The sequence below is a fragment of the Salmo salar genome, chromosome 22 (assembly GCF_965601325.2).
Source record: "Salmo salar chromosome 22, fSalSal1, whole genome shotgun sequence".
NCBI lineage: Eukaryota > Metazoa > Chordata > Actinopteri > Salmoniformes > Salmonidae > Salmo > Salmo salar.
In genome coordinates, this window is record NC_138312.1 from 5,775,505 (window position 1) to 5,790,087 (window position 14,583).

General features: G+C 41.8%; 1 protein-coding gene across 1 annotated transcript in view; it reads right to left on the reverse strand.

The window, feature by feature from the left end:
* The window catches only part of stk4 (Serine/threonine-protein kinase 4), a 74,764-nt gene that overhangs the window by 25,971 nt on the left and 34,210 nt on the right, over positions 1-14,583 (reverse strand). The window contains 1 exon segment of the mRNA NM_001173614.1: positions 11,401-11,599. Within this exon segment, the coding sequence (NP_001167085.1) occupies positions 11,401-11,599 (199 nt within the window).

Here is a 14,583-nt window from a genome sequence, read left to right on the forward strand (position 1 = left end):
GATCTGTTTTTTTGGGGTACGTTATTGATTCTTTGGTGGGGGGTGGGGGAAACTAAATCTAAATCTATTTTATATTTGAAATTCTTCAAAGTAGCCACCATTTGACTTGATGACAGCTTTGCACATTCTTGGCAATCTCTTAACCAGCTTCATGAGTAATGCTTTTCCAACAGTCTTGAAGGAGTTCCCACATATGCTGAGCACTTGTTGGCTGCTTTTCCTGCACTCTGCGGTCCAACTCATCCCAAACCATCTCAATTGTGTTGAGGTCTGGTGACTGTGGAGGCCAGGTCATCTGATGCAGCACTCCATCACTCTCCTTGGTCAAATAGCCTTACACAGGCTGGAGGTGTTTTGAGTCATTGTCCTGTTGAAAAACAAATGATAGTGGGACTAAGCGCAAACCAGATGGGATGGCGTATCGCTGCAGAATGCTGTGGTAGCCATGCTGGTTAAGTGTGCCTTGAATTCTAAATAAAATCACTAACAGTGTCACCAGCATAGCACCCACACACCATCACACCTCTTCGTCCATGCTTCACAGTTGGAACCACATATGCGGAGATCATCCATTCACCTACTCTGCATCTCACAAAGACACGGCGGAAGGACTCATCAGACCAAAGGACAGATTTCCACGGTCTAATGTCCATTGCTTGTGCTTCTTGGACCAAGCAAGCAAGCCTCTTCTTCTTACTGGTGTCCTTTAGTAGTAGTTTCCTTGCAGCAACTCAACCATGAAGGCCTGATTTACACAGTCTCCTCTGAACAGTTGTTGAGATGTCTGTTTATTTTTTTTATTTTTTTTAGATTCACCTTTATTTAACCAGGTAGGCTAGTTGAGAACAAGTTTGTCATTTGCAACTGCGACCTGGCCAAGATAACCTCTAGGGGCTAGGGGGCAGTATTTTCACAGCCGGATGAAAAACGTACCCAATTTAACCTCTTACATCTAGACGTTCCGCTAGCGGAACACCTGCTCCAATATCCAATGATAGGCGTGGCGCGAATTACAAATTCCTCAAAAATACAAAAACTTCAATTTTTCAAACATATGACTATTTCACAGCATTTTAAAGACAAGACTCTCCTTTATCTAACCACACTGTCCGATTTCAAAAAGGCTTTACAGCGAAAGCAAAACATTAGATTATGTCAGCAGAGTACCAAGCCAGAAATAATCAGACACCCATTTTTCAAGCTAGCATATAATGTCACAAAAACCCAGAAGACAGCTAAATGCAGCACTAACCTTTGATGATCTCTCAGATGACACACCTAGGACATTATGTTATACAATACATGCATGTTTTGTTCAATCATGTTCATATTTATATCAAAAACAGCTTTTTACATTAGCATGTGACGTTCAGAACTAGCATACCCCCCGCAAACTTCCGGGGAATTTGCTAACAATTTACTAAATTACTCACGATAAACGTTCACAAAAAGCATAACAATTATTTTAAGAATTATAGATACAGAACTCCTCTATGCACTCGATATGTCCGATTTTAAAATAGCTTTTTGGTGAAAGCACATTTTGCAATATTCTAAGTACATAGCCCAGGCATCACGGGCTAGCTATTTAGACACCCGGCAAGTTTAGCACTCACCAATATCAGATTTACTATTATAAAAGTTTGATTACCTTTTGTTGTCTTCGTCAGAATGCACTCCCAGGACTGCTACTTCAATAACAAATGTTGGTTTGGTCCGAAATAATCCATCGTTATATCCGAATAGCGGCGTTTTGTTCGTGCGTCCCAGACACTATCCGAATGGTAAAGAAGGGTCGCGCGCTGGCGCAATTCGTGACAAAAAAATCTAAATATTCCATTACCGTACTTCGAAGCATGTCAACCGCTGTTTAAAATCCATTTTTATGCCATTTTTCTCGTAAAAAAGCGATAATATTACGACCGGGAATGTCCATTTAGCTAAACAGAGGAATGAAAACAAACCTTTCGGTCGACGCGGGCACGAGCCTGAGTCTCACAGTACTGTAACCAGCCACTACCCAAACGCGCTACTTTGTTTCAGCCAGAGCCTGCAAAGCCACGATTCTGCGTTTTGCCGCCTTCTGAGAACCTATGGCAGCCGTGGGAAGTGTCACGGGACAGCTAAGATCCTCACTCTTCAATAAACAGAGACAAGAAGAACGACACCTTGTCAGACAGGCCACTTCCTGCATGAAATCTTCTCAGGTTTTTGCCTGCCATATGAGTTCTGTTATACTCACAGACACCATTCAAACAGTTTTAGAAACTTTAGGGTGTTTTCTATCCAAAGCCAATAATTATATGCATATTCTAGTTACTGGGCAGGAGTAGTAACCAGATTAAATCGGGTACGTTTTTTATCCAGCCGTGAAAATACTGCCCCCTAGCCATAACAGGTTAAACAGGTTACTACTCTGGCCCAGAAAATAGAATATGCATATTATTAGTAGATTTGAATAGAAAACACTCTGAAGGTTCTAAAACTGTTTGAATGGTGTCTGAGTATAACAGAACTCATATGGCAGGCAAAAAAACTGAGAAAAATTGAATCAGGAAGTGGGAGAATTTAGAAATGTAGTTTTTGTTTTGAATCCCTTGAAAAACTACAGTGACATAGGATTTACGTTACACCTCCTAACTGTTCCATTGGCTGTCAACAATCTTTATGAACTGGTTTCAACCGTCAGCTGTTACCGGGCAGATCATTTTGGCTCAGTCAATCATTGGCCAGTCTGAGGAGAGTCGTCTTATGATGCGCGTGCACGTGACGTCATCGTTTTTATATGTTTCTTCTGGGATGAATAGCTATTGCCCGGTTGTAAAATTATCGCAATTTTACGTAAAAAAAAATACCCTAAAGGATTGATTGTAAACATCGTTTGACGTGTTTCTACAAACGGTAATGGAACTTTGAACATTTCGTCTATGGATTTGCGTCCACGCCACATGGCATTGTGAAGTGTTCTGGATGGGTCAACAAAACGGACGTATTTGGACATAAATGATGGACTTTGCAGAACAAATGAAACTTTCTTGTGGAAGTGGGTGCCCATCCGAGTGCATTCCGCCAAAGATCAGCAAAGGTAAGTAAATATTTCGAACATGTTGTTAGAGATTTGTCGACGTTGTGGTTGTAGGCTAACTGTATAGCTTAGCATTGAAGGCTAAGTTCTGTACTCAGAATATTGAACAATGAGCTTTTTCCGTAACGTTATTTTGAAATCTGACAAAGTGGTTGCATAAAGGAGTAGATTATCTCTAATTCTTTAAATAATTTATAATTTTTTTCAACGTTTATGAGTTCTTCCGTAAATTAAATGTGCCTATTCACCGGTGGTTATGGGGAGAAAACATTTTCTGAACGTCACGCGCCAATGTAAAAGTTGGGTTTTTGGATATAAATATAAACTTGATTGAACAAAAAATGCATGTATTGTCTAACATGATGTCCTAGGAGTGTCATCTGATGAAGATTGTCAAAGGTTAGTGCTTAATTTTAGCTGTATATCTGGTTTTGTGATGCTATCGTGCTTGGAAAATTGCTTTTTTTTTGCTGAGGTGCTATGCTAAAATAATGTAATGTTTTGCTTTCACCGTAAAGCCTTTTTGAAATCGGACAATGTGATTGGATTAACGAGTAGAGTATCTTTAAAATGCCGTATAATACTTATTTTAATTTCGAGATTATTTTGTTTTGAATATCGCGCCATCTCACTGGTTGTTGTCCAACCAATCCCGTTATCGGGATTGTATCCTCAAGAGGATAAAGCAAAGTAGTTTGACACATACAACAACACAGCTTTATCTTAGCCAGGTCGCAGTTGCAAATGACAAACTTGTTCTCAACTAGCCTACCTGGTTAAATAAAGGTGAAAAAGAATTTTAAAAAATTAAATAAACAGACACATGGAATAAACAAACATACAATCAATAATACAGTAGAAAAATCTATAAACAGCATGCGCAAATGAGGTAGGATAAGGCAATAAATAGGCCATGGTGGAAAAGTAATTAAAATATATCAATTAAACACTGGAATGGTAGGGTGTGCATCTTCTAAATGGCTCAAATGTAAATGTAATGAATGTGCAAGTAGAGATACTGGGGTGCAAAGGAGCAAGATAAATAAATAAATAAATACAGTATGGGGATGAGGTAGATTGGATGGGCTATTTACAGATGAGCTATGTACAGGTGCAGTGATCTGTGAGCTGCTCTGACAGCTGGTGCTTAAAGCTAGTGAGGGAGGTAAGAGTCTCCAGCTTCAGAGATTTTTGCAGTTTGTTCCAGTCATTGGCAGCAGAGAAATGTAAGGAGAGGCGGCCAAAGGAAGAATTGGCTTTGGGGGTGACCAGTGAGATATACCTGCTGGAGCGCGTGCTACGGGTGGGTGCTGCTATGGTGACCAGTGAGCTGAGATAAGGCGGGGCTTTACCTAGCAGAGACTTGTAGATGACCTGGAGCCAGTGGGTTTGGCGACAAGTATGAACCGAGGGCCAGCCAATGAGAGCATACAGGTCGCAGTTACTTGAACTCCGTGAAGCATTTATTTGAGCTACAATCTGAGGTGCAGTTAACTCTAATGAAATAATCCTCTGCAGCAGAGGTAACTGGGTCTTCCTTCCCTGTGGTGGTCCTCATGAGAGCCAGTTTCATCATAGTGCTTGATGGTTTTTGAGACTGCACTTGAAGAAACTTTTAAAGTTCTTGAAATTTTCCAGATTGACTGACATTCATGTGTTAAAAGTAATTATAGACTGTCGTTTCTCTTTGATAATTTGAGCCGTTCTTGCCATAATATGGACTTGGTCTTTTACCAAATAGGCCCATCTTCTGTATACCACCCCTACCTTGTCACAACACAACTGATTGTCTCAAACGCATTAAGAAGGAAAGAATTTCCACAAGTTAACTTTTAACAAGGCACACCTGTTAACTGAAATGCATTCCAGGTGACTACCTCATGAAGCTAGTTGAGAGAATGCCAAGACTATGCAAAGCGGTAATCAAAGCAAAGGGTGGCACTTTGAAGAATCTCAAATATAAAATATTAGATTTATTTAACACTCTTTTTTGGTTACTACATGATTCCATATGTATTATTTCATAGTTTTTATGTCTTCACTATTATTCTACTCTGTAGAAAATAGTAAAAATAAAGAAAAACCCTTAAATTAGTAGGTGTGTCCAAACTTTTGGCTGGTACTGTATCTGCCAATATACAGTTTTACAGCAGGGACAAAGTGTAATTTTCCCACACTGAATTCTCTTGCCATCCAAAACAGTAAGTGTCCAATAACTTTGCTTCAAATGTTGACTTCATATACTTTGCCATCAGAAAATTTACAAATTAATAAAAATGAAAAGCTGAAATGTCTTCAGTCAATAAGTATTCAACCCCTTTGTTATGGCATGGCTAAATAAATTAAGGAGTAAGCATTTGCTTAACAAGTCACATAATAAGATGCATAGACTCACTGTGTGCAATAATAGTGTTTAACATGATTTTTGAATGACTACCTCATCGCTGTACCCCACACAACCCCACACATACAATTACTGGTATGGTTCCTCAGTCAAGCAGCGATTTTCAAACACAGATTCAACCATAAAGACCAGGGAGGTTTTCCAATGCCTCACAAAGAGCACCAATTGGTAGGTGAAAAAAATAAATGAGCAATCATTGAATATCCCTTTGAGCATGGTGAAGTTATTTATTACACTTTGGATGATGTATCAATACATCCAGTCGCTACAAAGACAGAGGCGTCCTTCCTAACTCAGTTGTTGGAGAGGAAGGAAACAGCTCTCGGATTTCATCATGAGGCAAACGGTGACTTCAAAACAGTTAAGAGTTTAATGACTGTGATAGGAGAAAACTGAGGACGGATCAACAACGTTGTTACACCACAACACTAACCTAAATGACAGAGTGAAAAGAATGAAACCTGTATAGAATAGAAATATTCCAAAACATGCATCCTGTTTGCAATAAGGCACTAAAGCAAAAAATGTGACAAAAAAAAAAAGTACTTTACGTCCTGAATACAATGCGATACGTTTAGGGCAAATCCAACTCTTCAAAATATCAAGCATGGTGGTGGCTGCATCATGGTATGTTGTTTTAGGATAAAAACACAAGGTCAAATATACAGTGGGGTTTCTTACCAAGACGGCATTGAATGTTCTTGAGTGGTCTAGTTACTGTTCTGACTTAAATCGGCTTGAAAATCTTGAAACATGGTTGTCTAGCAATGATCAACATGACAGAACTTAAATTATTTTTTTAACAATAATGTGCATATTTTGTACAATCCAGGTGTGCAAAGCTATTAGAGACTTACCCAAAGACTCACAGCTGTAATCGCTGCCAAAATGTGATTCTAACATGTATTGACTCATGGGTGTGAAAACTTATGTAAATGAGATTTCTGTATTTCATTTCAATAAATTTGCAAACATTTCTAAAAACATGTTTTCACTTTGTAATTATAGGGTATTGTGTGTAGATGGATCAGAAAAAGAAAAAAAATTCAATTCAGACTAACAACAAAATGTGGAATAAATCAAGCGGTATGAATATTTTCTGAAGACACTGTATTGTGACAATAACGACATCATGAGAATGGCGTGTTCAGATAAGCATGAGATTCTGTTTTTTCATCGTATTTATTGAATATCGTTATCTGTGGAGTTATCGGCCGATACCGACATAGCTGTTAAAAAGGCCAATATCGGTGAACCGATATAACGGTCGGGCTCTACAGGGCATATGTAGGCATAGGCCATGAATGCATTTATAGTACTCTGTGCTCCTGCTTCCTGTTTACAAGCAGAACCTCAAAACAGGAAGCACCTGTGACTTGCTCCATTGAGAAACTAAAAGACAGGGCTACCACACACACAGCTACCGCTGACAATTCTGAGGCTACGGCGGAGGACAGAATAAGTACAAGAAGTCCCGCTATGACCTCTGCAGAGTCATCAAACGAGCAAAAGGACAATATAGAAATAAGGTGGAATCATATTAGACAGGTTCCGACGCCCGCCGCATGTGGCAGGGGCTACAGTACATTACGGATTACAAAGAAGGACCCAACCGTGATCTGCCCAACGATGACACTACCAGATCAACTCAATCCCTTTTATGCACACTTTGATAACATTGTGACAGGTGTGAGGACCATCACCGACCCAAAGGATTGGGTGATCTTGCTCTCAGAACGGTAATTTTCAACGTCTCCTTGTCCCAGTCTGTAATCCCCACATGTTTTAAGATAACCACCATCGTTCCTGTCCAAGAACTCTAAGGCTTCATGCCACAATGACTACCGCCCTGTAGCACTCACTTCTGCAATCGTGAAGTGCTTTGAGAGGCTGGTTATGGCTCACATTAACTCCATCATCGCAGACCCACTCCAATTTGCATACCGCCCCAACAGATCCATAGATGGCACTCTCTCACCCACCTAGACAAGATGAATACCTATGTGAGAATGCTGTTCATTGACTGCAGCTCAGCGTTCAACACCATTGTCCCCTCCAAGCTCGTCACTAAGCTTAGGACTCTGGGTCTGAACACCTCCCTCTGCAATTGGATCCTGATGGGCCGACAACATCACCTCCGCCACACTGACCCTCAACACAGGGGCACCCACAGGGGTGTGTGCTTAGTTCCCTCCTGTACTTCCTGTTCACCCACGAATGCGTGGCCACGCACAACTCCAACACCATCATCAAGTATGCTGACGACACGACGGTGGTAGGCCTGATCACCGGTGACGATGAGTCAGCCTACAGGGAGGTGATCAGTGACCTGGCAGTGTGGTGCCAGACCAACAACCTCTCCCTCAACGTTAGTAAGACCAAGGAGCTGATCGTGGACTACATGAAACGGGGGGGCGAGCAGTTCAACAGCTTCAAGTTCGTCAGTGTACAAATCACTAGACTTAAAGTGATCCAAACACACGCACAGTCGTGAAGGCGGTGCGACAGCACCTCTTCCCCCCTCAGGAGGTTGAAAAAGTTTGGCATAGGCCCTCAAAAAGTTCTACATCTGTACCAATGAGATCATCTTGACTGGCTGCATCACTGCCTGGTATGGCAATAGCACCGCCATGGATCTCATGGCGCAACCGAGGGTGGTGCGGACAGCCCAGTAAATCACTGGGGCCGACCTCCCTGCCATCCAGGACATCTATATCTGGCGGTGTGGTTGGAACGCCCTGAAAATTGTTAAAGACGCCAACCACCTAAGCCATAGACTATTCCCTCTGATTCCGCACGGCAAGCAGTACCAGTGCATCAAGTCTGGCACAGACAGGCTCGTTAACAAATCTATCACCAAGCAATAAGACTGACAAAAAGCTTACAAAATAGCTACACGACCCCTCTTTATTGACCTTTTATTTACCCTTATACATATCTATCTCCGTCACTCCAGCATCACTGCACATTGTAAATATGGTATTGGAACTGACCCTGTATATAGTATGCTTACTTATTGTGTTCTTCATATTCCTTGTGGATTTTTTTCTAGTATTACATTGTTATTGATTATTGCATTGTTGGGTTTTGAGTTTGCAAGAAAGGCATTTCACTGTACTTATGCATGTGACATTAAAAGTAGAAACTATAGAAAGTTATTGAGTACCACCATAATACATTGACATTTAGAAGACATAGACAAACAAATAGGCAACACCCAAAGGAAAATAGTCCCTTCCTCCCCATAGAAAAAGCCGGGGCTTATAGCCCCTGGTGACGGGAGCGGAGCCCCGTCTCGGCCACTTTCCTGTCTGTGCCCCTCTACTTGTGACTTCCTCCCTCTCCACCTTCCCACTGCTCTTTCAATAAAAATAAAATACTTTAGTTAGAATACAACTCTGATCTCTATTTTTAAAGAAGAAAAGGAAAACGCCAGGCCAGGGTCATCCTGTTGGTCAAGAAACTAACTTTTTCTATGGGTTTCTGTATTTCTATCATGTCAGTACAAAAACAAACTGCTGAATGTTTTAGCGTTCATCTGGTCTCTGAATAAAACCTGATATTTTACACTCCCATATAGTGGAAACTGATATCTTACACCATTAATCTGAAAAATAATATAATTAACTTAAAATGATCATGTTACATGTCTGTGCGTAACTACTGTGTGCGGTAGAATGGAATGGCACAGTAGAGAGAAAGACAAACATTCATTATATAGTCCCCACACACTTCAGCCAGTCTTTATACCCGAGGGGAAAACTGACAGGAAGGTTAAAGATAGTTGTCTGTTAAACACATCCAAAGAGTCGCATACATTATGTGTCTTTGATTGGCATCAGGAGTAGGCTTGAAAAATAACAAATCACTCAGAGAACTCACCATTGTCCAATCACCAGACATTGATTTTGGACAAAAACATATTTCACATATCATATTATAACCCATGAGATGTTTTCTTTGGGAACTCTACATTCCCATTCATTCACCCCCAATTCCACCCGCTTGGCATTCTCCAGATGACAACTAATGGAAAAATGTCAGATGACAAACCTTCTCGTAAACAAGGGCTGGGTAATATGGATTTAAAAGTAATATCTCGAATTTTGGTCAATTCTTTCCTCTCTAAATAAGAGGTGTACAGTGAAAAGGTCACAAGCATTTCGCTACACTCGAATTAACATCTGATAAATTTGATTTAATGAACAGTCCTCAATAATTGTATTAATTCAGTGCTTAAAAATTTTAAGTAGGGCTAAATAAGCCTTCCACAACCATAACAACCACAAACAATTACATGCCATTTTGCAATAATCACTGATCTGACTTAAGTCTACGAAAATGCCCCCTTTGTTACAAATATAACAAGAACCATGCACAACTGCACACCCACTAATTATTACTTCTTGTAGCAGGTGAATGCATTATAGGCTAGCTAGCGAGCGAGGTAGAACAGTTAAACTTATGATCACACCCTCCTGTCTGTCTCCATCTGTTTTAAGAGCATGTAGCCCTTATTTCTCAGAATGAGAACGAGTTGCCAATTCCTTATAAATTAGTATTTGTAAATGTATTAAAAAAAACAGACTAGCCACAGCTTGTTATGTGCTAGCTGTCTAAATGCTGCTAGCGGTACATGGTACGGCAATGCCATGTACAGAAACTGAGGATTTGTCCAGGATTAACATTCATTGATACTCCCGTTTTAGTAGGGTCTGCTCTGAGGTCAATTTTAGGCGCTTTCGTTAGAAAGATTAAATTCACCGGTTACAGTAAAATATAGTCTCACTGTGTTTTGGTGTCCACATGACTGATTCTGTTGGACCAAACTTAAAATACAAATAGCGAGTTGGTACTGCTTACTGTCAGAGAGGAAGAAGCGATCTCTAATCTTTGTCGTCGTGAGTGACGGGGAGAGAGTGGGAAAGTGCTACACAGCAGTCAGAAGGAGCGAGGGAGACGAGACAAAAAGGCAACATTAGAACAAGTAGACATAAAGGCTCATAAGAAGAAAAGAGATACTGCGATAGAGGCATTTTGAATTTCGCGCATAATTTTTTTATTTGAATGAACTCGATATATCACCCAGCCCTACAGTAAACCCCCACCCTCCCCCCCAAAAAAGATATAGATGTACTATTGTAAAGTGGTTGTTCCACTGGATATCATAAGGTGAATGCACCAATTTGTAAGTCGCTCTGGATAAGAGCGTCTGCTAAATTACGTAAATGTAAACCCTCTTTATTCTCTGGAACGTCCCACCTCTGGTATTAGTCTGAGCAGCCATCAGCACTATGCGGCAAGGGAAACAATCTACCCTTCAGCCCAGTGAAATATCCATGCCATCTAGTGGGCCTTGGAGAGAAATCAGCTAAAGCTGGCAGTCCTATATACCATGAGCAGCCACTCTAGGGTCACATAGTCCACTGGTTCAATGTGTGTCACCAAGCCTAATGAAGTAACCACAATCTCACTGTATGCAGGACAGTGGTTTAAATGGAAGCATTCTAGCAACAACAAAAAATTGGATGGATTACATCTGGACTTGCGTACAGCACTTTTAAATTATAGAGACTCACTTTGTTGAATTGTATTTGTTAATTTAGTTTTATATTTACTTAAACTTAATTAACCAGGTAACTTGACTGGGAACACTGTCATTTACAACAAGTTGCAGGTGAGATGAAAGGGTTTGAATGAGCCAATTTGATGCTGGGGGTGATGAATGTACCACACCGTGATAGCATCATGTGACATCGTTTTGTGTAATGCTTTGACAACTCATTATCTTTTGACACCAAAAGTCTCCAGTGATCACGTAACGGCTAGAAATGACATTCACAGTGCATTGCAATGTAACTCCAACAGGGAATTATAAATCTACTATGACATTGTGGCGTATGTCTCTTACGTTTCATGGTGCCGGCCTCCTCGTCCTCGTCCTCGTCTGAGTTGATCACCATGGTGCCCAGCTGAGACTCCATGGTGCCCATGTTGCTCTGCTCGATCATGGTCCTCGCCGTGCTCCCTAGCGAACCGGCCTCCCGGATGGTGCCCATGTCGCTCGTGCCCGCCCTCACCATCGTTCCCTGGTCTACCTCGTCCTCGTCCTGATTGAGCAAAACATCATCTCCAGTCAAGACTGTGCAACTGCACCACACAGTCACTCAAACAAAGTTACATGGAAATACATTTGACACAGTGATTTTGAAAAATCATGTGACATATCATCCAGTTGGTAAGCTTTTTTTGTAAAGAGGCAGTTCGATGTTTCAAGTGTATAATATCAGGGCAGAGCAATAGCAGTATGCCAACGAAGCACAAGCTACAACTTCCTGCCGGTCATTTCAATCACTAGCTATGTTTCCATTAACTTGTCCAGTGATTTTTGGCTGAAATTTAGAAAGTTTGCAAAGAAAATATATTTACTAAATAAACGAAAGTAAAAAATAAAAAGTAACAATAACGAGGCAATATACAGGGGGTACCGGTACCGAGTCAATGTACGGGGGTACAGGTTAGTCGAGGTAATTTGTACATGTCGGTAGGGGTAAAGTGACTATGCATAGATAATAAACAGCGAGTAGCAGCAGTGTAAAAACAAAGGGGGCGGGGGTTGTCAATGTAAATAGTCGGGGTGGCCATTTGATCAATTGTTCAGCAGTCTTACGGATTGGGGGTAGAAGCTGTTAAGGAGCCTTTTGGACCTAGACTTGGCGCTCCGGTACCGCTTGCCGTGCGGTAGCAGAGAGAACCGTCTATGAATTGGGTGACAATTTTTTGGGCCTTCCTCTGACACCGCCTAGTATATAGGTCCTGGATGGCAGGAAGCTTGGCCCCGTACGCACTACCCTCTGTAGCACCTTACGGTCAGATGCCGAGCAGTTGCCATAGCAGGCAGTGATGCAACTGGTCATGATGCTCTCGAAGGTGCAGCTGTAGAACTTTTTCAGGATCTGGGGAACCATGCCAAATCTTTTCAGTATCCTGAAGGGAAAAGGTGTTGTTGTGCCCTCCTCACGACTGTGTTGGTATGTTTGGACCAGGACAGTTTGTAGGTGATGTGGACACCAAGGAACTTGAAACTCTCAACCCGCTCCACTACAGCCCCGTCGATGTTCGGCCCTCCTTTTTCTGTAGTCCACGATCAGCTCTTTTGTCTTGATCACATTGAGGGAGAGGATGTTGTCCTGGCACAACACTGCCAGGTCTCTGACCTGCTCCCTATATGCTGTCTCATCGTTGTCAGTGATCAGGCCTACCACTGTTGTCATCAGTAAACTTAATGGTGTTGGAATTGTGCTCGGCCACGCAGTCGTGGGTGAACAGGGAGTACAGGAGGGGACAAAGCAAGCACCCCTGAGGGGCCCCAGTGTTGAGGATCAGCATGTCAGATGTGTGGTTGCCTACCCTTACCACCTGAGGGAGCCCCGTCAGGAAGTCCAAGATCCAGTTGCAGAGGGAGGTGTTTAGTCCCAGGGTCCTTTGCTTAGTGATGAGCTTTGTGGGCACTATGGTGTTGAACACTGAGCTGTAGTCAATGAAGCGCATTCTCACATAGGTGGGAAAGGACAGTGTGGAGTGCGATTGAGATTGCGTCATCTGTGGATCAGTTGGGGCGGTATGCGAATTGCAGTGGGTCTAGGGTTTCCGGTATGAAGGTGTTGATGTGAGTCATGACCAGCCTTTCAAAGCACTTCATGGCTACCGACATGAGTGCTACGGGGCGGTAGTCATTTAGGCAGGTTACCTTCGCTTTCTTGCCCTACCATCTATCTGTTTCATGTCTCAGGAAGCCTGCAAAAGCCAGCATGGATAGAATAAAATAATTGACTAATGTTTGCCATAATAATTCTCATTTGCCAGCGTATTGCCACAGTCCGTGTGATGGTGAAACTTGCACTCCTGTACATCTGAAATAATTGGAAGGTGAAACTTGCATCAAGCCAACTAGAAAAGCAAAGTGAAGCAATTCAGGCATTCTTGAAAGTCCCTGTCCTGCAAAGGAAAACATTTAAAAATTTGCAAAAATAGACTTAGCAAGCAGTAGGCATTTCAAATTAAATGTGGAGTAGAGCTTTATAGATATGTGCGTACCTTCCAAAAATGTTTCATAATTTTCATTTGTCGCAAGAAGAAGAAAAAAAAGACAAAAGAAAAATCCACCCATGTCGAACGGATAAAAATGTCGATCTTTAGAACATTTCTTCTATACATGGTTTTAATGGTCAAAACAATAAACACAAGTCATTTAGAATTTTGGGAACCGGAACCTCACAGCTTCTGTCAACAAAAATTCTAGCTAAAAATTACTACACTTCCATCAAAGACCAAGCTGAAAAATGTCAAGCAGGTATTTTCTGGGACTATCTGAGGGGGAGAAACAGCGCTATCTGCAGAAATGACTTGATGTGCCAGGGTTACCGGACCCTATGGACCCCGCTGTGAGAAAGGAAAAATTCTCCCCATCACTGACTGACCTCCCCGATGTCAGTCAGCTAAATAAATATCTTTTGAGTATCTTGTTGAAAGGCAATGTTATTACACCCGAGAATCCTTAAGTACATATCGGAGCCTAGATGCGTACAAGTACTTTCAGGCTGAAAAGGTCAAAGTGTGCTAACCTATAGCGTAGAGGATGTCTGTTGTTACTGTGAGATCGAGGCTAAGCAGATGCTGTCTAATTAATACTCTGCCATTGTCCACAAAAACAGAGAGACCCAAAGTGGACACTGCACATTCATTGCAGGGTAAGAGCCAATTTATGCTTGATCTGTTTGGATCGCAGACTCCGTTTGGAGGAGGTGACGCAATAGCGGAGCCTCCAAAAGGCACGCAGAGGCCAAATTAAGCTCTGTACCGCATTGCTGTGCGCCTCGCAAATGTTGTAACAATGCAGAGGGCTCCATATAGCTTTGCATTGACGTGATTGGTTGATGGTAAGTGGGGGCGGGAGATCCTGTATAAACACAAAGTCACTTATTTGACAACTTTCCTCACAACAGCTCTGCGCTGCTCCCCAAAGTGCAAGAAGTGTGAATGCCCTGACTTCTGCAGAGGCCATATCTTCGTAAATAAGGCACGGCCAATGCAG